Source organism: Mus caroli, chromosome 5 (assembly GCF_900094665.2).
Source record: "Mus caroli chromosome 5, CAROLI_EIJ_v1.1, whole genome shotgun sequence".
In the NCBI taxonomy this organism is placed as follows: domain Eukaryota; kingdom Metazoa; phylum Chordata; class Mammalia; order Rodentia; family Muridae; genus Mus; species Mus caroli.
In genome coordinates this window covers 130,451,971-130,474,526 of record NC_034574.1, presented here as the reverse complement: position 1 = coordinate 130,474,526, position 22,556 = coordinate 130,451,971, and the positions used below count along the sequence as shown (strand labels likewise).

At 50.7% G+C, this 22,556-nt stretch overlaps 2 protein-coding genes across 7 annotated transcripts in view; both read left to right on the top strand.

Annotated features, from left to right (window-relative positions):
• Positions 1 to 15,023, top strand: part of Agfg2 (ArfGAP with FG repeats 2) — a 34,091-nt gene extending 19,068 nt beyond the window's left edge. Inside the window, exons 4-13 of one of the 6 annotated variants that reach the window (XM_021163615.2) lie at positions 1,779 to 1,935; positions 2,545 to 2,710; positions 4,431 to 4,556; positions 5,720 to 5,752; positions 9,628 to 9,748; positions 9,944 to 10,026; positions 10,135 to 10,215; positions 11,453 to 11,581; positions 12,994 to 13,079; positions 13,682 to 15,023. In XM_021163615.2, the coding sequence (XP_021019274.1) occupies positions 1,779 to 1,935; positions 2,545 to 2,710; positions 4,431 to 4,556; positions 5,720 to 5,752; positions 9,628 to 9,748; positions 9,944 to 10,026; positions 10,135 to 10,215; positions 11,453 to 11,581; positions 12,994 to 13,079; positions 13,682 to 13,735 (1,036 nt within the window). In that variant the 3' untranslated portion in view covers positions 13,736 to 15,023. Of the gene's footprint in view, positions 1 to 1,778; positions 1,936 to 2,544; positions 2,711 to 4,403; positions 4,557 to 5,719; positions 5,753 to 9,627; positions 9,749 to 9,943; positions 10,027 to 10,134; positions 10,216 to 11,452; positions 11,582 to 12,993; positions 13,080 to 13,681 lie in introns of all 6 variants that reach the window. The other 5 variants (XM_021163614.2, XM_029477720.1, XM_021163612.2 and 2 more) reach the window with 5 other exon arrangements.
• A 4,862-nt stretch (positions 15,024 to 19,885) lies between these two features.
• On the top strand, positions 19,886 to 22,199 carry LOC110293997 (insulin receptor substrate 1-like). Its single transcript, XM_021161930.2, has 2 exons — positions 19,886 to 20,477; positions 20,926 to 22,199. The coding sequence occupies exons 1-2, from the start codon at positions 20,048 to 20,050 to the stop codon at positions 21,978 to 21,980; spliced, it is 1,485 nt and encodes a 494-aa protein (XP_021017589.1). The 5' UTR covers positions 19,886 to 20,047; the 3' UTR covers positions 21,981 to 22,199.
• Positions 22,200 to 22,556: the final 357 nt, after the last annotated feature.

The window sequence follows — 22,556 nt, the reverse complement described above, 5'->3', positions numbered from 1 at the left end:
ACACACACACACACACACACACACACACACAGAGAGAACCCAGAAAGAGAAAGGGCCACGTCAACAAAGAAGTTGGAAAATAAGATCACTGTTCTATCTGTATTATTGTATCTGTGACTACTTAAAACCAAGATGCCTTGAGATGGCCAAAGAAGACATCCAATATCTTGTACAAATAACATATGCTAATTACAAAATTCTTTAAAGAATTTGGGTGTGGCAACTGGGTGTCTTTAACCCCAGCATTCGAGGGAGAGGCAAGCAGAGATCTCTGTGAGTTTGAGGCCAGCCTGGTCTACAGACCGAGTTCCAGGACAGTCAAAGCTACACAGAGAAACCCTGTCTCAGAAGAATAAAAACAACAACAACAACAAAAAATCTTTTTAAAAGTTGCCACAAGGGGCTGGTGAGATGGCTCAGCGGTTAAGAGCACCGATTGCTCTTCCAAAGGTCCTGAGTTCAAATCCCAGCAACCACATGGTGGCTCAACAACCATCCGTAACAAAAAATCTGATGCCCTCTTCTGGAGTGTCTGAAGACAGCTGCAGTGTATACACATATAATAAATAAATAAATCTTAAAAAAAAAAAACCAACCAAATCTGTTCCCCTGCTTTGTATAGATGTGTGTGGCAGGCATCATATGTTTAAAAAAAAAAAAAAAAAGTAGCCACAATATGGGGGGAAAACGGCATTTCTGAACAGAAATTTCTACCACAAAGCTGGGCATGGTGGTATACACCAGGAATTGCAGCATTCTGGAAGTGGAGGCAGGAGAATTAGTTCAAGTCCTCTATGGGTACATAGTGATACCATGTCTCAAAAGGCCGAAAACAATGACGGCAAGATGGCTTAGCAGGTAAAGGCACCTAATTTGATCTGAGTTCAGACCTGAGAAGTCACATGGTAGAAGGAGCAAACATACAACATGCAAGTTGTCTTCTGACCTTCAGTGGCACACATACATGTACTTGTACATGTAACACACACAAATAATAGTAATAATAATAACAATAATGAAAAATTTAATATAAAGCAGAGAAGGATACATTAAGATACCCAAGGAGTACCAGAGGGGTGATGATTCTCAACTTTAATTTCAGGTAGATCTCAATGAGTTCAAGGCCAGGGCTACACAGAGAAACCCTGTCTCATAAAAAAGAAAAAAAAAGATACCCAAGGGGCAGCTGTATGTGGTAGCTCATGCTCAAGGGGGCTGTGGATATAGCTCAGTGGTAGAGCCCCTGCCTAGAATCCCCCAGTGTGGGGCTGGGGGCGTGGCTCAGTGGTAGAGCCCCTGCCTAGAATCCCCCAGGGAGGGGCTGGGGGCGTGGCTCAGTGGTAGAGCCCCTGCCTAGAATCCCCCAGGGAGGGGCTGGGGGCGTGGCTCAGTGGCAGAGCAGTAGCTATCATGCACAAAGCCCTGCTCACAGAAGAAAGGGACACATTCAAGAGAATATTGTTAGATCTCTACATTGTTTTCGGGGGAAGGTGTTAGGGAAGGGTTGAGCTAGAGTTTCTCTGTGTAGCTCTGGCTGTCCTGGAACTCGCTTAGTAGACCAGGCTGGCCTAGAGCTCAGAGATCCGCCTGCCTCTGTCTCCCAGGTGCTGGGATTCAAGTTGTGCACCACAAAGTTCTTTTCACTCCTAAACGGGAATTGGTAAAGAAATGTTAAAGACTTTGACCCTGTAACTTGTCTTTCCCCAACCACCTTAGCTAAACATGGTCCAAAGTTTTCTCTCTCTCTTTTTTAACAGCATAACTGTTCTTTTTCACAGGTACGTCCCCCCAGAGCAAGTCAAGGGGCCCTCTTACAGCAAAGGCAGTGTCTCTGCTACCCCTGTCCAGGGCTCTGTTCCAGAAGGGAAACCCATTCGGACACTTCTGGGAGACCCTGTGCCATCTCTCTCTGATCCTGCTTCCACTTCAAGCCAGGTAACTGTCAGACCTGATGTCACATTTCCACTGAGATTTGGTTTAGATTAGGAGAGACGGGGGCCGCTTTCCTAAGTCAGATCATTTGGATTTAGCGCATTGTCAGTCTGTGAGCTAAAGGCTGGTTCTCAGCCACGCTGCTACCTCTGGCTTACATCCAGATACCTAGACCCTGGAGGAAAGTGGTGCTTAGGGAGATGAGAATAATGACTTCAGTCTTGACCCTCCCTTCTTGTATCTGGCAAGGATATGGGGTGAGCTGGGCGGTGGTGCACACCTTTAATCCCAGAACTCAGGAGGCAGAGACAGGTGGATCTTTGGGAGTTTGAGGCCATCCAGGGCTACACAAACCCTGTCTTGGTGGGAAGGGCATGGGGGCGGAGGAATATGTAGAGGTGAGCTCCTGGGCGCTGTGGGGCATGTTGCTATGCAGCTCAGGGTTATTTCTACATGCCCTGAAGTACCTGCTCCCTGTGGCCGAGGGAGGAACTGAGGACACCCACTCAACTTTGCCTTCTCTCAGCTTAACTGTTCGGTAGCAGCCTGGTCAGCTCTGGAGGGACCCGGGTCATGTGGGATTCTAAGTGTCACACACAATTCTTTCCCAAGGCTGGGAGCCAGTCGCAGGCACGCAGCTCGCAAGCCAGGAGCTCCCAGCCTCCTTCCCATTCATCCACCAAGAAAGCCAGCACTGACCTGCTGGCGGATATCGGGGGAGACCCCTTTGCTGCTCCCCAGGTGGTGCCAGCCTTTGCCTCATTCCCAGGATTTGGAGGTAAGTACTACCCTGGGACAGGAATCCATCTCCGCCGTATCTATATTACTGCAAAGACATCATTAGTCCACCGGGGCCTAACTTTTCTGTGTGGCTGGGGTCAAGGAGCAGCATGAGTTATATTTGGTAGTCTAGCCATAAAACATATCAGTGGGGGCTCCCAGCAACTCCTTTAACAGTCAAAGAACCCATTTTATTGCTTTATCTTTGCTAAGCCAGACAGAAGGGAGCCGGGTGTGATGGTGCCTGCCTATGATCCTGACACTCAGGAGGCTGGAACCAGAGAGTAAAGAGCTGATTAATCATCGCCACACTTATATGTGTGCATGTTTATGTGTGTACACTGAGAGGAGAGGTATGGGAGGGCCTCTCCCAGTGGGGGCCAGATAGAAGGCCATGCTCTCCCTGGGCAGGTGCTCCAGGGTTGGAGGAGAAAGCAGGCTGACTGGTCTGTATACCACCACATCTGCCTTGGTTGTTGTGGTACCAGACGTCTCTTGTTTCCTTGTACTTTTTTTTAAAGGTTTATTTACTTTATGTGTATGAATGTTTTGCATGTAATGTATGTACGTGCACCGTTATAGATGCCTGTGAGCCACCATATGAGTGCTGGCTATCGACCAATGGTCATCTTAAAAAAAAAAAAAAAAGTGTTCTTAACCACTGAGCCATTTCTTCAGCACCAACCTTTTCAATTATTAAAGTAAAACAAGCAAAAACCAGTTTCTCGCTGGCCTGGAACTTGCCACATAAGGCTAGGCTGGCCGGCCAGTAGACTCATGGGTTCACCTATCTCTGTGTTTCCAGTGCTAAGATTATAAGCTAATGACATAGATTCTAGGGACTGAGCTGCCTCCCAGGAGGGCGGGGAGGGAAGGAGACTGTCTCTCTGTTTTGGAAATAGGGCAGTAGTGCTGTGGAGTTCAGGCTGGTCTCAAACTCATGCTATGATCTCCATCCGGCCTCTTGAGTGCTGGGGTCACAGTTGTGAACCACCATGCTTTGTGTCTCAGGTTTCTGTCACTGTGATGATAAAAAAAAAAAAAAAAAAAACACTCACCAAAAGCAATTTGGGGAGGAATGGGTTAATTTCGCTTCTGGGTCCTGGTTCACAGCCCCTTGAAGGAAGTCCTGGTTGGAACTCCCATCAGGAACTGGAGGACAGAGAGGATTGTGGCCTGCAGGCTTGTTCCTTACTGGCTTGCTCAGCCTGTTTTCTTTTGGTTTTCAACCTTCTGAGACAAGGCTCTCACCACGTCGCTCTGGCTGGCCTGGGTCTTGCTCTGTAGACTAGCCAGCCTGCTTGCTTGTACAGCCCTGGACTGCCTGCCCAGGGATGACACTGCCTCCGTGGGGTTTGGTCCTCCCACATGAATCAAGAAAGTGCTCCCACAGACTCACCTGCAGTAGCTCAGTCTGATGGAGGCGCTTTGTTTTGGCAGGGAAGGGGGTTCTCTACAGAGCCTTGGCTGTTCTAGTACTCACTGTATAGTCCAGCCTGCCCTTGAACTCCCAGAGATCTGCTGCCTCTACCCCCCTAGGGCTGTTAAAACATACACCACCATGTGTGGCAGAGGCACTTTCTCAATTGAGGTTCCTCTTGCTAAATGACTTTTGGCTTGTTTCAAGTTGACAAAAAAAAAAAAAAAAAAAGCCACCCTTGGCTATGTATAGGTTTCTTTTCTTCATGCAGCAGCATTTGTATCCCCTCCTCCAGTAGGCCAGACTCCTGCCCATGGAGGCTTTGCCAACTTCGATGCCTTCAGCAGCAGCCCTGGCTCTTCCGCCTTCGGAAGCCTCCCTCCATCCGTCCAAGCGCCGTTCCAGGCCCAGCCGACCCCTGCAGGTAAAGTGCCTCACCCATTTCTGGCCTCTCTCTCAAGAGCATCCGCTGTCCACCTCCATACATTATCCTTCCTTTGCATCCCCATCGATCACATTGACCAGATAACTGTAAAAGAGGCATTCAAAACTGCTTCTCCTTAAAGGGTAACAGGATGTGGGGCCTGCCAGCCACAGACAGGGGCCACCGTGATCCTCTTTTTCACAAAAGGAAAATTGCTACACTATTAGACAGAATTCTACCCAAGACAATACTCTTTTAAAAATACTTTTTCAAGATTTATTTATTTTATGTATGTGAGTACACTGTAGCTGTACAGATGGTTGTGAGCCTGCATGTGGTTGTTGGGAGTTGAATTTTTTTAGGACCTCTGCTGCTCCGGTCAACTCTGCTTGCTCTCACCCAAAGATTTATTTATTATTATACATAAATACACTATAGCTGACTTCAGACGCACCAGAGAGAGCGTCAGATCTCATTACGGGTGGTTGTGAGCCTCCATGTGGTTGCTGGGATTTGAACTCAGGACCTCTGGGAGAGCAGTTGGTACTCTTACCCGCTGAGCTATCTCACCAAGCCCTTAAAAATATTTTATTTTACATATTTATGTGCGCACATATGTACACACTTGGCAGGCTGATGTATGCCTTGCCACATGTAGAGGTCAGATCCCAGCTTCTGAGGGTGGTCTCTTCTTCCACTGTGGGACCTGGGCATTGAACTCGGGTCTTCAGACTTGCGTGATATGTGTCTTTACCTGCTCAGTGCTCTTCCGACCCACACAGAAACTTCCTGACTGGGAACACTGGAGGGCTGAGTCCAATAAACATACACACATCCTGTTCTTATTGTCTGGGATAGCCTGCCTCAAAGGGTTAAACACCAGGTCAAGTACAAGGTGGTCCCCAGGCATCCACACCCATCTCCGAGATCTAAGCTCTTTGACAAGGGATATTGAGCCATTAGGAGTTGCAGGCGACTCTTGAGATCCCTTTCAATCCTTAGCTCTTTCCAGAGCCTTCAGATCTCAGTCTCTATAGCCCTGCCTCTCCTCTTTTGGCTGTCCTGGACACCAGGCGTTGGCAGCTGAAGGGCTGTAGAAACCAGATGTCTAGGGACAAGCAATGACTCATATTCTCTTTTCGCTTCTCCGCCCTCATTGGCAGCCAATCGGATGCTAACTGGAAGTTACAGCTTTGGTGAGTCCTTTGCAGCCCTCAGCCTACCCAAGGTCCTCTGAAGTCTTTAAAATGTAGCTGGGCACAATGACACATGCCTTTAATCCTAGTACTTGGGAAGCAGAGACAGCCTCTGTAAGTTCGAGGCCAGCCTGATCTACATGGCAAGTACTAGGCCAGCAAGGGCTACATAGTGAGACCCTGCCTCAGAAATAAATAAATGAAAATGTTGCCAGGGTGTGGTTCCAGTAGTGAAGTATGTAAGTAGAGTAAATGAGAACCTGGATTCCATCACCAGAGTGAAAAAATACAGCATTATAAAACAGATTGTGCAACACAGTGTGGCAGAACTAAGACTTGCTGACTCTACCCACGGGGTCCCACTGTGTCACTGAGGACTGCAGGGCTGCTTTGGTTTGATTGCCTGATTGATTTTGTGGTACTGGAAATTAAGCATCAGGCAACTGTAAGGAAGACAGTTCTGCTAAAATCCATGCAGAAGTTTCCGTGAGTATGGGACTTAGAGTAATCGGCAATTCTGACAAAGAACAGACTACTGGGCACAATAAGAATTTTTTGTTTTGTTCTTTGAAACAGGGTTTCTCTGTGTGGCCCTGGCTGTCCTGGAACTCACTCTGTAGACCAGACTGGCCTTGAACTTATATATATATATATATATATATTTTTTTTTAAAGATTTATTTATTTATTTTATGTAAGTACACTGTAGTTGTCTTCAGACGCACCAGAAGAGGGCATCAGATCTCATTACGGATGGTTGTGAGCCACCATGTGGTTGCTGGGATTTGAACTCAGGACCTTCAGAAGAGCAGTCAGTGCTCTTAACCACTGAGCCATCTCTCCAGCCTTTGAACTTACATTGATCTGCCTGTGTGTACATCACAATGCCTGGCCCAATACAGTGAGCTTTTAACAAGCCAGCTGCGTAGGAGCCTCCACCCTTCTTCCTCCCTCGGGAGACTGAGGTGAGCCAGCCGAGGGTGTCCTGAGGAACTATTTAGCAAGTGTGCTCTAAAATAGAAGAAATGGGACTTTGTGACCAAATGACAGAGTATCTACTTCTAAAATACATATATTTTTTTATTTTTTAAAGGCTTACTTTATTTTTATTTGTGTGTATGAGCATTTGGGGCCTGAATATATGAATGTGCCCCAAGTGAGGAGACAGAAAAGAGCACTGAAACCTCAGGAGTTCCAGGTTGTGAGCCATCAAGTGTGTGCTGGGAACCGAACCCTGGTCCTCTGCAATAGTGGTGAGTGCTCTTAACCACTAAGCCATCTCTTCAACCCCAGAATATTCTTTCCAACATGATCCTTTAATGGTTGGTGATTCAATAGGAAACAAAATTTCCATACATTCCGACAAATAAGAATTATGTGTGTTGTGCTAGAGAGGCAGAACAATAGTTAAGAGCACTGACTGCTCTTCCAGAGGACTCAGGTTCGAGTCCCATCACCTATATGGCAGCTCACAACATCTGTAATTCCAGTTCCAGGGGACCCGATGCCCTCTTCTGGCCCGTGTGCACACCAGGCGCGTACATAGTACACACATATGTGCAAGCAGAATGCTCATACAAGTAAAATTAAAAAAAAAAAGTCTTAGAAGGTTTTAAATTTTACAATATTTATTCATCGTCCTGTTGGTACAGTGCTTGCATAGTTTGTGAAAGTGTCTCGGTTTGATCCTTATCAGCACATAAATTAGACATGTTAAGCTAGGCTCATAATCCTGTCACTCAGGATAGTGAAGAAGGAGGGTCAGAAATTTGAGGTCATTGGCTCGCTACACCGGGAGTTTGAAGTCAGCCTGAGCTACGTGAGACCCTGTCTGAAAAGACACAAGAGAGGGTAGGGGTGAGAGGGATGCCAGCCTATAGCACAAGTGATTACATCCCAACAGTGCTGGGATCTATGTGGGAAAAGAAAGACCCGAGACTCGCAGCCTTCCCAAAGCATCAGGTCTGGACGGCTCTACCAGCTGACAGGGCACCCTCTAACCCATCCCTGCCACTGTGGCAAGATCGATCCCCAGTGTGCACGTGGAGCTAGGATGGAGGATGTAGCTCAGTGGTAGAGCACCTGCCTAGCACAGGCAAGGCCCCGGATTCCATCCCCAGCAACATGAGGCAGAAAAAGCTCTATAGACTTGAGACATTTTGAGAGGTGGGCAACTCTTCTGATAGGGCTGTGCTGTGTATGTAAGGAGTTCGAAGAGGGGAAGTTGCTAAATGTGCAGAGATCAGTGGGTAAGGCTTTTGCTGCCAAGTCCAGTGACCTGAGGTTGATCCCTAGAACCCACGTGACGGAACAAGAGAACCAGCTACTGCAAGTCCTCTGACCTCCATGTGCACCCCTTTATGCAAAAAAAAAAAATTAATAAGAATTAAACTGCCGCTTTGGAGCTGGTGATGGCTTCCTGGGTAACCCGAGTTGAAGCCCAGCTCTGCCCTCTAGTGTCCACAGGGGAACACTTCACAGACTCTGATCCAGGCAGGAGCCAGCTGGAGTAGAAGGCTCTCTCCCTGGGAAGCAGTTGGAACATGGAGAGCGAGACCATACCGAAGAGGAGCTAAAACCCCGTGTTACGTTAGCTCAGAAACCCTGTGTACTCTGAGGCAAGCAAGCATGGCCCAGATCCACCTGCCTTACGTTCTGTGTTTGAAAACATGGATGGGGGGGTGGGGGGCAGGGCTGTCCAGATGGTTCCGTGGGTAAAGGCATTTGCTATATAAGTCTGATAACTTAAGTTTGATCTCCAGAACCTATGTAAAAAGCACTCAACACCCACACACAAATAAGTAAGGAATTAAAACGATAAATGCAGTCTTTAGAAATGGGGGAAGCATAGACATTCAAACTACAGTGTTGGAAAAAGAAGCCAGAACTGAGCTGGAGTGTATATGGCTCAGTGACAGAGTTCTTGCCTAGCATGCACAAGGTCCCGGGTTCTGTCCCAGCACCACTGGGGTGGGGGAGATAGATGGGGAGGAAGAGAGAGAGTGCAGGGAGATGCTGAGTATGGTGGCCTCCAAGCCCTCAGGAAGCTGAGGCTGACTTGCTGCAAGGTTGAGGTCTAACTGGGCTATGTAGGGAGACCCTATGTTAAAAACGAAGGTTTGGGACGTTAGTTCCATGGTAGGGTACTTATCTAACATGCACAGGACCCTAGATTTCATTCATGGTACAATTATTAAACTAATTTCCTTTGGCCAGTTTGGGTTTTTGTTTTGTTTTGTTGTTTTTGTTTTTTGGGTTTTTTTTTTTTTTTTGAGTCAGGGTTTCTCTGTGTAGCCCTGGCTGTCCTAGAACTTGCTCTGTAGACCAGGCTAGCCTTGAACTCACAGATCCACCTGCCTCTGCCCCCTGGATGGTGATATTGAAGGTATGTGCCACCGCTGCCTGCCTGATTCTCAAAGTTAACCGGGAACTCGGAATGTCTTTGTAGAGTGTCTGTCTATACACTGAGCCCTGGATTTGATCCTTAGCCCGTTATACTCCAGGCACACTTGTAATCCCAGTATTGGGAGGCTAAGGCAAGAGGATAAAGGAGAGTTCAAGGCCAGCCTTAGCTACATATTGAGAGCCTGTCTCAAAAAAGACAGAAAGGAGGAATGCCATATTTGCTGAAGAGACAGGCATCCGTCTAGGACATACAGACCAAACTGTATGGCATAAAAGAAGACAGCCAAGATGAGACCTTAAAGTCTTCAGGGGATGAGCCTTCTACACTAGCCACTGGCTAGTGAGCTGAACTGGCTCAGAGAGTCCAGCAGGTGCCTCACCTGTCACCATTCCATCCCACCCCCACCTCCATCTCCCCTTCTTGTCTTTCCCTCAGGTCTCAGCCTAGCCTCCTTGTTTTATCCCATCCAGGAAGTGGCCAGATGTCAGCGTTTGGTGTGGCACCCCTTGCAGCTGCCAGTCAACCCAACAACCTTGCAGATATGGGCGGCCTCCTGGGTCCCAGGATGGCTGCCGGAGGTCTCCCTGGCAGGTGGGTCTAGACACAAAGGTGACCCATCTGAAGGTTGGTGGCATTTTCACAGGCTGATAGTGCATTGTGGCTTCCTTGTCTCCCCTTGGCTTCCTGGGCTAGCCTTGGGTAACACAGCGGGCTTGCCTTCTTTGCCCCCTTGCTTGCTCTTCCTGGAAGCTGCCCATTCCCACCTCCTCTCTCCCTGCGCCGCAGTGTTTTCGGGATGCCGAGCCAGGTTCCTGCCCTGCAGTCGGCCGTGCCAGGTGTTAGCGGCAGTGGAGGGCTCCCCTTTGGAGGTGAGTCTTACCTGTGGAGACCTGGAAGGGGAGGTGGGGAAAGCACCTCAAGATTGAAAGGACTCAAACCATCGTTTTCTCTAACGTCTCTCTTTGTGCTGTGAGCAGCCTACACCAACCCCTTCGCCACCCCTGCCCAAGCCCAGCTGCCTTCTACCAACCCATTCCAACCCAATGGTCTAGCCTCAGGTAAGTTCCCAGAACCAACTTTGAAGTTTTTAGAGTGCCAGCTCTCCTAACCCTATGTCTCTCGTCGTCCAAAGAGCAGTCAACATCACGCTCTCCACACTAGCCCCAGCTAGTTCCAGCTGTAAATCCAAGCCACCTAGTGGACTAAAAATAGAAGCATCCGTGCCATAACAGTGTCACAGAAAATGCGCCACATGGTGGTGCGCCCCTATAATACCAGTACTGCTTAAGAGAGAGGATCGTCACAAGTTCAAGGACAGGCTGGGGTACATAGTAAGATCCGGGCCAGCCTGGTCTACATAGTGAGACTCTGTCTCAAAAAAAAAAAAAAAAAAAGATTTAAAGGAAGGAGAGTCAAGAGAAAAGCGGGTGAGTGGAGGAGAGGGAGGGAGGGGGAGGAGAGAGGAGGAGGAGGGGGAGGGAAGCATGCCTTTCCCCCAAGTCGGTTCTCAAGTGTCTTTCCTCTTAGCTGAGGGCACTATGATGCTCCTGTCTCCAATCCCCTATGCAGATCCATCCCTTGGGACAGCCAGGCTTTCTTCCTTCAGTGTTCCAAGCCTAAACTATCAGAGAACCGTCATGAACAGAGTCCTTGTTAGTCAGCAAGGCCTTGTAGTTCCTTGCCCTGGGCCCTCCACAGCCTCTATATTGTCCCTTAAACTCCTCAAATCCTGTTAGCTCGATGGGGACTCAGGCTGAGGAGACAGGAGGTCGCCTAGAGCAGAGTCACACGCATGCATGCACACACACACACACACACACACACACACGGGGCCTCACTCCATCAGCTTATGGTGGCCCAGTGAGATGGGTCCCATGCCCATTTCAGGGATAAAAGCAGATCTGGGCATGAAGGCACAGAGCTGTCATCCAGCGCTGGGAAGCTAGGCATAAGAAGATCAGGAGAAGGCCATCCTTAGCTACATAGTGAGCTCAAGGACAGCTTGGGCTACGTGAGACCCTGCCTCATAAGGGGGGAGGGACACCGGGAGAGAGACTCAATGAGAGCGGACATAGTGAGGGGTCATAAGTCCCCTTGTCTGTGGGCCCAGTTCTGCATGGTTCACGAGCACTGCACCCTTCAAGCCAGGAGCCCCAGGAGCACGGAGATCACAGGCTTATAGGGCTTCCCACTGTGGGAAAAGTGACCTTACTTTCTATATGGGGACATTAAGGTGACAAAATGTCAGCTCATCTGCCTGAAGTCTGCTTGAGCCTCCCCTCTCTCGCTCCACAGGGCCTGGCTTCGGGATGAGCAGTGTTCGGCCTGGCCTTCTTCAGCCAGTGCCACCCTCTGGGGCCTTTGCCAGTCCCTTCTCTGCACCCGTGTTCCCCACACAGGCTGGACTGGTCGACCAGCAGAATGGTAAGAGGACCGGTTATGAGCCCCTCTTTCCTCTGCTTATCCCCACTGTACATCTGGACAGTGCAGCCTCCGAGTACTGTGTGTGATCTGTTCCAGGAACCCCACCCCCACCCCACATGCACACCGGACTCCATAGATACTCATGCAGTTCATGTGAACGGCATTGCATTTACACAGAAACTGTGCACACCAAGTGCGCAAGTGCATTTATCCCAGCAATCAAGAGGCTGAGACAAGTGCAAGGCCTGCCGGGAATGCTCACGTAGTAGAAAGAGGGCGGGAGCGGAGCTCACTGTAGAGTTTGCCTGGCACCACGGACACTGAGTTCCATTCCCAGTCCAATAAAGAAGGCAGGAGCCTATACACACCCCTCTCTCTCCATATGCATATCCTTTTAAAGGGAAGTTTATTTGGTATGTGTGGGTGTTTTGGCTGCATGATGTGAACCTTGGTCCTCTGGAAGAGTGGGCTGTGTTTTTAACTGTGGAGCCATCTCTCCAGCCTTCGCCTGTTTTGTTGAACATTTGTTTGTGTGTGTTTGGGTGAGCGTGGCATAGCACTGCCATGAAGATCAGACAACTTGTGATAAGTCAGGTCTCTCCTTCCAGTGTGTGGGTCCTGGCTATCAAACTCAGGTCATCAGGTTGGCAGCAGAAGCCTTTACCCCTGATCCACCTTGCCAGCCCCTCTTTATCTTGTCTTATTTTTTGTTTTGTTTTGAGATAGGTTTGCAGTGTGTAGCCCAGGCTAGTCTTGAATTCCTGATCCTCCCAGCTTGCCGGGTGCTGGGGTTAAATATGACACTATGCTTGGCTGTTTATAATCTTTTGATTCTGTTTGTCCAGACAGGGTCTCTCTGTGTAGCCCTGACTGTCTGGAACTCACTCTGTAGACCAGGCTGGCCTCGAATTCACAGAAATCTGCCTGCCTTGGACTCCCAAATGCTGGGATTAAAGATGTGTGCCACTATACCTGGCTCGATTTTTTTGTTTGTTTTCTTTTTGTTTTTGTTTTTTCCAAGACAGGGTTTCTCTGTGTAGCCCTGGCTATCCTGGAACTTACTCTGTAGACCAGGCTGGCCTTGCTTGGGTTAAAGGCCTGGGCCACCACTGCCAGGCCAAAATATTTTTAAGGATTTGTTTTCAGCCCACACTTCTTGAACCTTAAGAAGACAGTTTACAGCAGGGTGGGGCGCTGGTTGCCTGTACAGATGGAGACTTGACCTATTTCCCTTTCTGACCAGTAGGGGGGACCAGAGGAGCTGCAGCGCTACCTCTGTCTCCTGATGGCTCCATACTTTTCTAAGAATTCTGGAAGGATCCCTCTTGGGTGTTCCCTGGGAATGTAGCAAGCTGTTCCCCTTCAGGAAGGTGAGAGACACAGTCAACCAAATTATTGTCCTTGCCTCCCAGGCTCTTCCTTTGGCGACTTGGGGACCTCTAAGCTGGGGCAGAGGCCACTGAGCCAGCCGGCTGGGATCTCTACCAATCCTTTCATGGTAATCACTGCACTGTGACATTGGAGACACACAGATCTTTCCAGAAGGTGGTAATGTGGGGTATAACTAAGATCCCTTCCTGGAGTGCATGTGTGTGTACCCATGCACTCACAGAGGCCAGAGGAGGACTTCCGGTGGCCTTCCCTATCACGCTCCACCTGACATAGGGCCTCTCACGGAACCTGGAGCTAGTCTGGTGGCTGGTGAACCCCAGTGATCCTCCCGTCTCTGTCCCTCGAGGGACACCGAGGTTGTAGGTGCACATGAGACCACCCCAGCTTTATATAGGTGCTGAGGATTCAAGCTTAGGTACCCATGAAGCCGGTACACGCACACCCCACCTCCTCCCTTTTTTTGAGACTGAGTCGCATTGTGTACCCCAGGCTAGGCTGAAACTCAGGCTCCTCCTGCCTCAGACATCTGAGTGCTGAGATCTCAGATGTGTCCATCCACACCCAGCTCCCAGGCCCCACTCAGTCCCTCACTCCCTTCAGTGTCCCCTAATCCCCCTTGCTGTCTGTTCCTCCAGTAGTTACGTTGGGTGGTCTCCAGCAGTTCCCCCCATCCCCCTAATCTAGTAACCGTTTGCTGTCTCTTTGCAGACTGGATCCTCAGCGTTTGCCTCCAAACCTCCAACCACAAACCCATTCTTGTAGCACTGTGTCACTGGGGGAAGAAGGGGCTCTCCCCTCCTGGGGGTGTGGGGGACAACTTCTACTTCTGCTGCACCCCTCAGAGCTCTGGTGACCATTTGCCTGTGGGGCATTTCTGTGGGTCTGAGGCTGGGATTGGGCCTGGGTTGCGGGGCTTATGGACCTGGGAAGAGGGGAGGTTTAGAAGTGTGACTTGGAGATGAATCAGACTCTAGCCTCCTGGTCTGCCGCCCAGGGGCTTCCTCTTCCTCGCCGGACACCTACCCAGGAAGAAGCCCACCAGGAGACCCCATAGTGGTGTAGTTCTGTCAGATTATTAAGTATGAAGACAGTCTTCGATCCTGTCCCTCCTGGCCTGTGGGGAGAGAAGCTAGGCACAGCCCTAGCAGCTCCTTCCTCCACACCCAACCTTCCAAAGCTGCCGCTTTCCTCCCAGATCGAAGCAAAGCTCGGATGTAGGGTAAAGATGAGGCCTGGTGTTGAAAGCCACCAGATAGCCCTGGGACTGCGGAGCTTCTGGTGTCTAGTGCTTTTTGTTTGCCAGACTCGGCCACACCCACTTCTCTCCACCTCAGTTCTTCCTAGCTGCCCCCTCATCTTGTCCGTCAGGGTGGGGGAGTTTGACCTACAGAGTATGCGTGCCCGCCTCCTGTCAAGCACTTTAGTTAGCCCTGTCATGTTTGGATACCAGTGTTTTATATTTATAAATAGAGACTTTTCTAATATAGCTATTATATACATAAATAAATAAATATATATATGCATACACATATGTAAACAGATAAACACCGCTGGCCATTCTTTTTCTCCCAGACAACCCTTGAACTTGGGGGACTTGGGTAGGAGGATCACAAGTTCAAGACTAGCCTGGACAGTTTTGAGACCCTCCGTCTCAAAGGAAAAAAAACGATAAAAAGTAAAAACAGAGAACTCAGGATGTAGTTCAGTGGTAGAGCACTCGTCTAGACTCCTCCTCCCGGGAACTTGAAGAGTAGGGTAACTCCTGCCTGTGCCTGGATAATCAAACCCGGAGCCCCAGGGCTCAGGGGAGGACAACCAAGTGTCCTGACGCTTTCCACAATGTACACGAGAAGGGGTACCCCAGAGGCTAGGCTTTTCCAATGAAAAGTCTGCGATTGGCTGAGGAGTTTTGTGGTTTTTTTTTTTGTTTTGTTTTGTTTTTTCTTTTTTCCACATTCCTCCCTCTGCTCCCAAATATCTGCACCAAAGCTTGTTTGGAGGCAATGTCGGAAAAGATTGCGTTTGAAAGGATTAAAAAAAAAAAAAAAAAGCTCTGAGTGTCTTGCTTTGTGCCAGCTGGAGTGGACACAAGTCAGTCAACATGACTGAGCCTTGACTTGGATCTTCTGATCTTCACTGCCTGGGCTGATAAACACGTGACCTCAACTGACTGACCTGAACTGCACACCCTCTGTTAGCAAGAAGCTGGGAGACCAGTGAGGGGCCCGATGTGGTAGTGATCGCGCAGGGTGGCAGGTGCCATGGAGCTGGTTGAGTGTAGCGTTGATAAGTAAACCGCCCCCTCAGTGTTCTCGGCGCCTCCAGCAGTTCCTTACCAGTGGCTGTTGTGTCATCGGCCAGGTGTTTGCGCTGCCTGCGCATGAGATAAATCCCCCTCCAGCAGACAGACCCAGGCCTTGGCCTTGCTGTTTACCCTGGGAGGCCCCGCCCTTCAGACCTCCGCCAAGAGTTCCTGGCCCTTTAAATTATTCATTCTTAGGATTTCTCTGGGCCTGCCATAGGGACCAGCAAAGGGATGTGGGAATTAAGTTATCAGTCAGTCCTTTGCTTTATAGATGTTTCTGGAAAGATCTGTAGCTCTTGCTAAGCCAGGCTTGGCCTTCCCTCTGCAGTAAGACTCAGTCTCTACTGTTTCCGCTAGCCTAGCCTCTCCCCTCCTTCCCTCTCCTGGGAGGGGGGGAGGGAGGGAGGTCACCCAGCTGGCCCCTAGCCTTTGTACTAGATTTTTCCATATTTTCTGTTTCTTTTCTCATCTTTAATAATGGCAGTCTGTTTCCCCCCACCACCACCAGTTCTCCCTATGTAGCTTGGGCTATCCTCAGACTAGTTCTGCTGCCTCAGTCTCCTGAGGGATAAGAGTCCAGGTATGTGCCCCGACGCCAGGCTGCCCCTCCCGTTTCTTTTTTGCTGCTGCTGCTGCTTTTGAGACATAATCACAGAGGCTGTGTAGCTCTGGCTTGCATGGAACTCACTGTGGAGCTCAGGCCGGCCTCAGACACACTGTGTAACCAAGTGTGACTGAATTTCTGACATGCCACCACACAGTTTCACAAGGTGCTAGGAATCAAGCATTCTACCAAAGGAACCATATCTCTGGCCCTTCCCTTTCCCCCCATTCTGCTTGAAGCCAGGAGTAAGGGCAAGGTTGGTTTTTTTTTTTTTTAAACACAGCTTCCCTGGAACACTCTGGCTTCAGATAACTTTAGTTTTAAAGGGCCCTAAAAAAAAAAAAAAACAACAACAACAAAAAAACCCAGGGCCCCTTTTATGTATAAATCAAACTGCACTGTGTCCCAGGGACTTCCTGTTGCCTGCCTGTTGCCTGTGTCCAGGTCCTCCTAGCCTCCTCCCCTCCTGTCCCTCTGTCTGGTGTGGACCTGGACAGCCTTCTGACTGAGAATCTACCCAGGGTTAGCCTCAAACATCCCCTGAGCTGAGGCTGGGGCCCTGGCAGAGAAGGGCTCAGCAACCTTCCTCTGTCTAACCTCTCCAGACCAGTGGCAAAAACAACAGGAACATCCCCAGTGTGTAGAATAAAGGAACCGAGTGGGCTTGTTTGTCCTCTTTGCACAGCCTCACCTGACGGCTGTAAGTCTGGACAGATGCACATACTTGCACATACACACCTCGGGGGTGGGGGGCCTGGGACTTGACTTATACACATCTGGCCACGTCCTTCTCTCTACACCGCCCCTGGCCAATGCTCTAGCTATGCTATGCAGGTGACAGCTACCCTGGCTCCGGTCTGTCTGTCAGCCAATCACCCATGGGCAGTTTCTGTGAGTACCAAACCTCATTACATAGCTTAGTTGTCCCCCTCACCCACCCACCCCACACACACCCAGAGAAGAATCACAAGCCATCCCAAAGGTTCTCTGGATTCCTACTCCTGCTAACAAGAGTCTTCCATAGAGATGTGGTGTGCCCCCAACCTAGCAGAGCCCCTAATATGCTACTTCCTGAGTTGCTGGGGTTTCAGAAGACTGTAAAATATGTGCTTAGGTAGAGCCCAGAGAAGAGTTGTTGCTATGGCAACTGAGGTAAGCCAGGCTTCTGGTACCCAGCGTATCACGTCACTAGACACTGCTCACCTCTCTGTACACTACTGCACACCGCTATGCTCTCTCTTAGTCCACACCCCAGGTCCTCGGGTGGCTGCTGCTTCCTGCTTTATCTTTTACCCAGCACTCCAGGGCTGAGTGACACAGAACATTTGGAGCTGTCTCTGTGACAGCAGATGTGATTTCACAAGGACAGATGTTTGCAAGATAACCAGGGTCAGGGAAGCAGGAAGAAGATAGGAAAAGACCCTTCCTGGATGCCTCAACTCAATCCTGAGGGAGTGAAGCTCAGTTTCCTTTGAGATGGAGTCTTGTTCGCCATTGCATACTCCAGGCTAGCAGGCTAGAGAGTGTCTGGAAACCATCCTGTCTCCGCTCCCCTCTCACTCAGGGCCCTGGGTTTATGGCTGCACATGGCCATGGCCAGCTCTCTGTGTATCCTGACTACCCAGCTCAAGTCTCAAACTTGCATGAGTACATAATCCAAGGGGCCATCTTCCAGGGTTTGCCGACTGAACGTTGAACATTTCTTTCAGCTCTGGGTGGGGCTCTGCACGGCTGGGAGGCACCTGGGGCAGGCCTCTGGCACGAAAGGCCCATACCTATGATGTCTGTTGGTACTGGGTGTCTACTTTCCATGCAGCACTTGAAAAGGTGCTCAAAGATGTGCAGCTTTAAAGCAGACGGGCAATGGTAGTTTAAATGCCTCTAAGACCAGCACTCACTTGGGAGGCAGGGGTAGTCGGATCTCTGAGTGCCTATAAAGGGGGTTCCAGGACAGCCAGGACTTCACAAAGAAACCTGACTGGGGGGGTGGGAACAGATCCCAACCCAGCTTCATTACAGCAGTGATTTCTCTAGGATTCAGGATCACAAATGGGTCATAGACCTCTGCTGCTTGGGCTGCCCCTGAACTATCCTGAGAAGAAGACCGACCCAGGTTGTCTTGGTTCTGTTTACCTGTTAAATGTGTCCCTTACCTAAGGGAGTACCTCCCCCAAGTCCCCTACCAGGGTCTCAGGGCTTGGCCTTTTCTTCTCTGTATACCGTTATCTTTCCCCACATGGATTTTGCTGGCCACAGCATTAGGGTATTGGCAGGTCTGCTAAGGCACCATGACTTGTCAACTAAGCTTTGTCTGACAGAATGTGTCACACCACTCCGCACCCCCATGTGACCCTAATATGGAGAAACAAAATATCCAAGGGGCTGGGGACGTAGTTCAATTAGAAACATGCTTGCTGTGCAGACCCAATGGCCCAAATTTGATCATCAGAACCCACATAAAAAGTAGAATCCCAGTTCATTATAACCGCAGTACTTCTAGAGCAAGCTAGAAGACTACAACAGGACACGTGCTTTTTATCCCAACACTCAGAAGGCAGAGGCAGGCAGCTCTCTGAGTCCCAGGGCAGCCAGAGCTACAGAGAAACCCTGCCTAAAAAAATAACGGCCACTACTATCTTTAAATGCCTGGGGTACACAGTGCGGTAGCAGAGAGAGTCCCTGCTTCAAAAAGGTGGAAGGCTAGCCGGGCATGGTGGCGCATGCCTTTGATCCCAGCGCTTGGGAGGCAGAGGCAGGCGGATTTCTGAGTTCGAGGCCAGCCTGGTCTACAGAGTTGGGTTCCAGGACAGCCAGGGCTACACAGAGAAACCCTGTCTGGAAAAAACAAAAAACAAAAACAAACAAACAAAAAAAGGTGGAAGGTGAGGCCCCACTTCCAGAAGCTGACCTCTGACCACATGCAGGGGACAGCCTGTACAACACACATAATATTTTCTAAGCTGGGTGTGGTAGCATGCACTGTAACCTCAGGCAGGGGAAGTGGAGTCAGACATATGATATGCCTGTGCCTTCCAGGCCTGCAAATCTAACCTACTAGACAAGTTCTAAGCCTGTCTCAAAAACAAGAGGGATCGCTCTTGAGGAATACGAGAGGTTGTCTTCCAGCCTCCAATAAGCATGTGCATTTGTGTCCTATGATCTCTGACCCCACCTAAACCTCTCAGGATACAAAGGGTCACCAGGATGTCTGCCACAGGATCCCAGCTCCTGTGACCACAGCCACCATCAGGTTCAAGTTGGCATTTGGCTGGTAGTCAGGGGCACTTTGAGGAAGGTATCCCCGAGAGACTAAGTCCTCTTTCACATATCCTTCAGTGGACATTTGCATGCGTGGGAATCTGGGGGAGGGGGTGCGGCTGGTTACCAGAGACCAATCTAGTTTGGTTTCCTTATCCTGGGGTATCCATCAACCCAAACTCATTGAAGAACTGCAGTTAGCAGTTCGGCACACTGCTCAGCAGCCACTGTTTCCTGGATAGCTCAGAAGCAAAGACACAAAGATCATCTCTGGGTGGGAAGGGAAAGAACACTGAGGACTTATACAACTAGAGGCTCAGTGAGGAGGCTCCTCCCTGGAGAACTGCTGCTATCAGGATGGCCTGCTAGACCAGGCCACTCTTATAATCACTAGTGCCATCGCTGCTAACCACAGCCGCTTCTGCTTCTGCACCCTGGCTTTCTGGCTTTCGAGATTGCCCCAGGCTGCCTCTGGCGGTACTCCTCCACCCCCATATCCAGTCAGCTGATTGGTAGAGATGCCCCCCCTCACTCCCCCGCCCCTGTGAAAGTTTGGTCCCAGCGGTGCAGGGCTCCTACTCTAGCCTATGAATCCTAAACTCAAATTCCTGCACTCGGGCGTGGGAGGGTTAACTTGAAGGGGTGGAGATTCCAACAAGGAGGCTGACCCAGCTGGGTCAGCCTCCCTTAGACCTAGGAGTTCTGGTGTCACTGGCCACTGGGACACACGCACTCCTGTGTACAGGGTCCTTGTTCACTCCAAGTCAGGAGAGGGCGTGTAGAGATGCAGGGCAGCTAGACGGGCTGCAGTCTCCCAGGTCTACTTGTCCCAAGCGGGTGGTAGCTCAGGGGACCAGACCCATTCAAATCAGTTCTTCTGGGGACAGTTTACTGTCTTTGGCTGGAAATGAAGCCTGCAGGTACGGGCCCCACAGTCTCCTCCGGGGGCGAGTCCACCGACATGTCCCTCGGCTCACCGTTTCCTTGGCCCTGCCCGCCCGACGTGCGGCTCTGTGGCCATCTGAGGAAGCAGAAGTCCCAGCGCCGCCGCTTTTTCGTGCTGCGCGCTGACCCACCACGCCTGGAGTGCTACGAGAGCGAGAAGAAGTTCTTGGCCAGCGGCTGCCGCCCACCTAGACCCCGGCGTACCGTTAGCCTGGAGGGTGCCTGCACTATTAGCAAGCGCGCAGATGCCCGTCAGCGCCACCTGATCGTCATCTATACCAGCGACAGCAGCCTGGGCGTGGCGGCGGCCAGCGAAGCAGAGCAGCAAGCATGGTACAGCGCCCTGCTCGAGGTGCGCGCCACCGCCGCAGCAGCTGCTGCTACTGCTATGGGTGAGCCTTGGGTGAGCGACGGGGAGGTCAGGGGGTTGCTGACTTAGTTTATCTTGAACCCGTTTCCCTCAGATCAACTGAGGTTCAAATTTTTGTTTTGTTTTTGTTTTTTCGAGACAGGGTCTCTCTGTGTGGCCCTGGCTGTCCTGGAACTCACTCTGTAGACCAGGCTGGCCTCGAACTCAGAAATTCGCCTCCCAAGTGCTGGGATCAAAGGCGTGCGCCACCACGCCGGGCCTGAGGTTCAAATCTTAAGCTAAAAAGAGAGAGAGAGAGAGAGAGAGAGAGAGAGAGAGAGAGAGAGAGAGAGAGAGAGAGAAAGAGAGAGAGAGAGAGAGAGAGAGAGAGAGAGAGAGAGAGAGAGAGAGAAGACGTATAAAACGTCTTGGTCACCTGGGACCTGGTGACCCCAACCCCTGCCTCCCAGTGACTTGCCAATTCTCTCCAGGTTTCAGTCCCCAAGAGGCCCCTGAGTCTTGGATCTTCGCCCCATTCCAGGACGTCTGGCCTGTGACACTGCGGTCCAAGGGGCTGGGGAGAGCACAAGGCCTGAGCAGCGGCAGCTATCGCCTGTGCCTGGGTTCTGGGGCCCTGAGCCTTCTGCGAAAGCCAGGAAGCAAAGGTTCCAGAGACAGCCGGGCAACACCACCACCAGTCCTGCGCTTGTCCTTGCTCAGTGTGCGCCGCTGCGGCCACGCAGACTCTTTTTTCTTCCTGGAACTCGGGCGCTCAGCGCCCATTGGTCCTGGTGAGCTATGGCTGCAGGCCCCTGATGCAGTGGTGGCCCAAAGCATTCACGAGACAGTCCTGGCTGCCATGAAGCGGCTAGGGAGCAATGCAGCTGGCAAAGCTGAGCCACCACAGGGAAATTCTCCAAAGAGTGTTCCTGCAGCTCCTACCCCGACACCATATGAAATCCCTGCATCGGCAGCACAAGCAAGAAGCCCCAGTGATCAAGCAAAGCAGGACTACTTCAAGCCCCTGGAAAGGATGGGGTCAACACACTCCTACAAGGGACTAGATCTGGGCGGGAACTACATCACCATGGGAGTCAGGAATGACTATGTCCACATGGGGGGAGGAGAAGCAGGTGACTATATGTGGATGGCGCCCCCAGGCCTTCCTCCCACCCCTGCCAGGGCAGATCCTAATAAGCAGCTTGAGGATTGTGAGAGCACAGAGTATGTACCCATGAATAGATTTTTACCCGGGCCTTTTTACTACGAGCTCAAGGCCAGGGAGTCTGATCTTGGGCATCCGGGTGCCCACTGTAGTCTGAGAGACAGATGGAGACCCACAGTGGCTCAGCCCCGCTGTTCCCAAGGGTCAGAGCTCTCTGGGGACTACATGTCCATCCCTGACTACGTAGGAACGGACAGTGCTAGGCTGGGGTCTCTGGACAGCTGCCTCAACTATGTGGACCTGGACCTGGTCCCTCCCCTGGAGGTTTCTGGAGCAGCCCCAGGGAAGAATCCACATAGCTATGCCAGCATCAAGTTCTAGAACTTCTGGGAGATAGTCAGGTGAGGAGACCCAGGTATTGGTCAGGGCAGAGAGGAGAAGAGGAGGAAACCTTAGTACTGTTCAGCTCAGCACACAGGACCCAGGAACCCTGAGGCCACCATGAGCTGCTATGCTGCCCACCTAGGAAACGCCCAGGAAGACGTGCTCCAAAAGAATCCGACTCTTCAGAGAAAACACTAGAACTCTCTGCCCTCCCAACCCTCCCCCCACTCGCAATCCAAACAACAAACAAATAAAACCCTTCTCAGATGAATGCCCACAGAATCAGTCTCAGGCTAGCTGTGGCCCAAGCCTGGATGAAGACTCTCACCCTGGTTTGGGACAGCTCTGTCCCCTCACATGTTGGCAACTAGATGTCATTGTGTCTCCTCTGCCAAGACATTATCCTAACCCGGTTTTTTCAAGCCACAGCGGAATTCCTAAGGCTCCGAAACAATGGGAGGAGCATCAGGGATCATGACGGTGCTCCCCAAGCAGCCAGTGCTCCCCAAGCAGCCGGTGCTCCCCAAGCAGCCAGTGCTCCCCAAGCAGCCAGTGCTCCCCAAGCAGCCAGTG

Bases quoted from the DNA above. Each gene is read 5' to 3' on its own strand.
- LOC110293997 (XM_021161930.2), top strand. From the start codon at position 20,048: ATGAAGCCTGCAGGTACGGGCCCCACAGTCTCCTCCGGGGGCGAGTCC. The intron at 20,478-20,925 runs GTGAGCCTTGGG...AATTCTCTCCAG, and splicing joins AGCTGCTGCTACTGCTATGG to GTTTCAGTCCCCAAGAGGCC.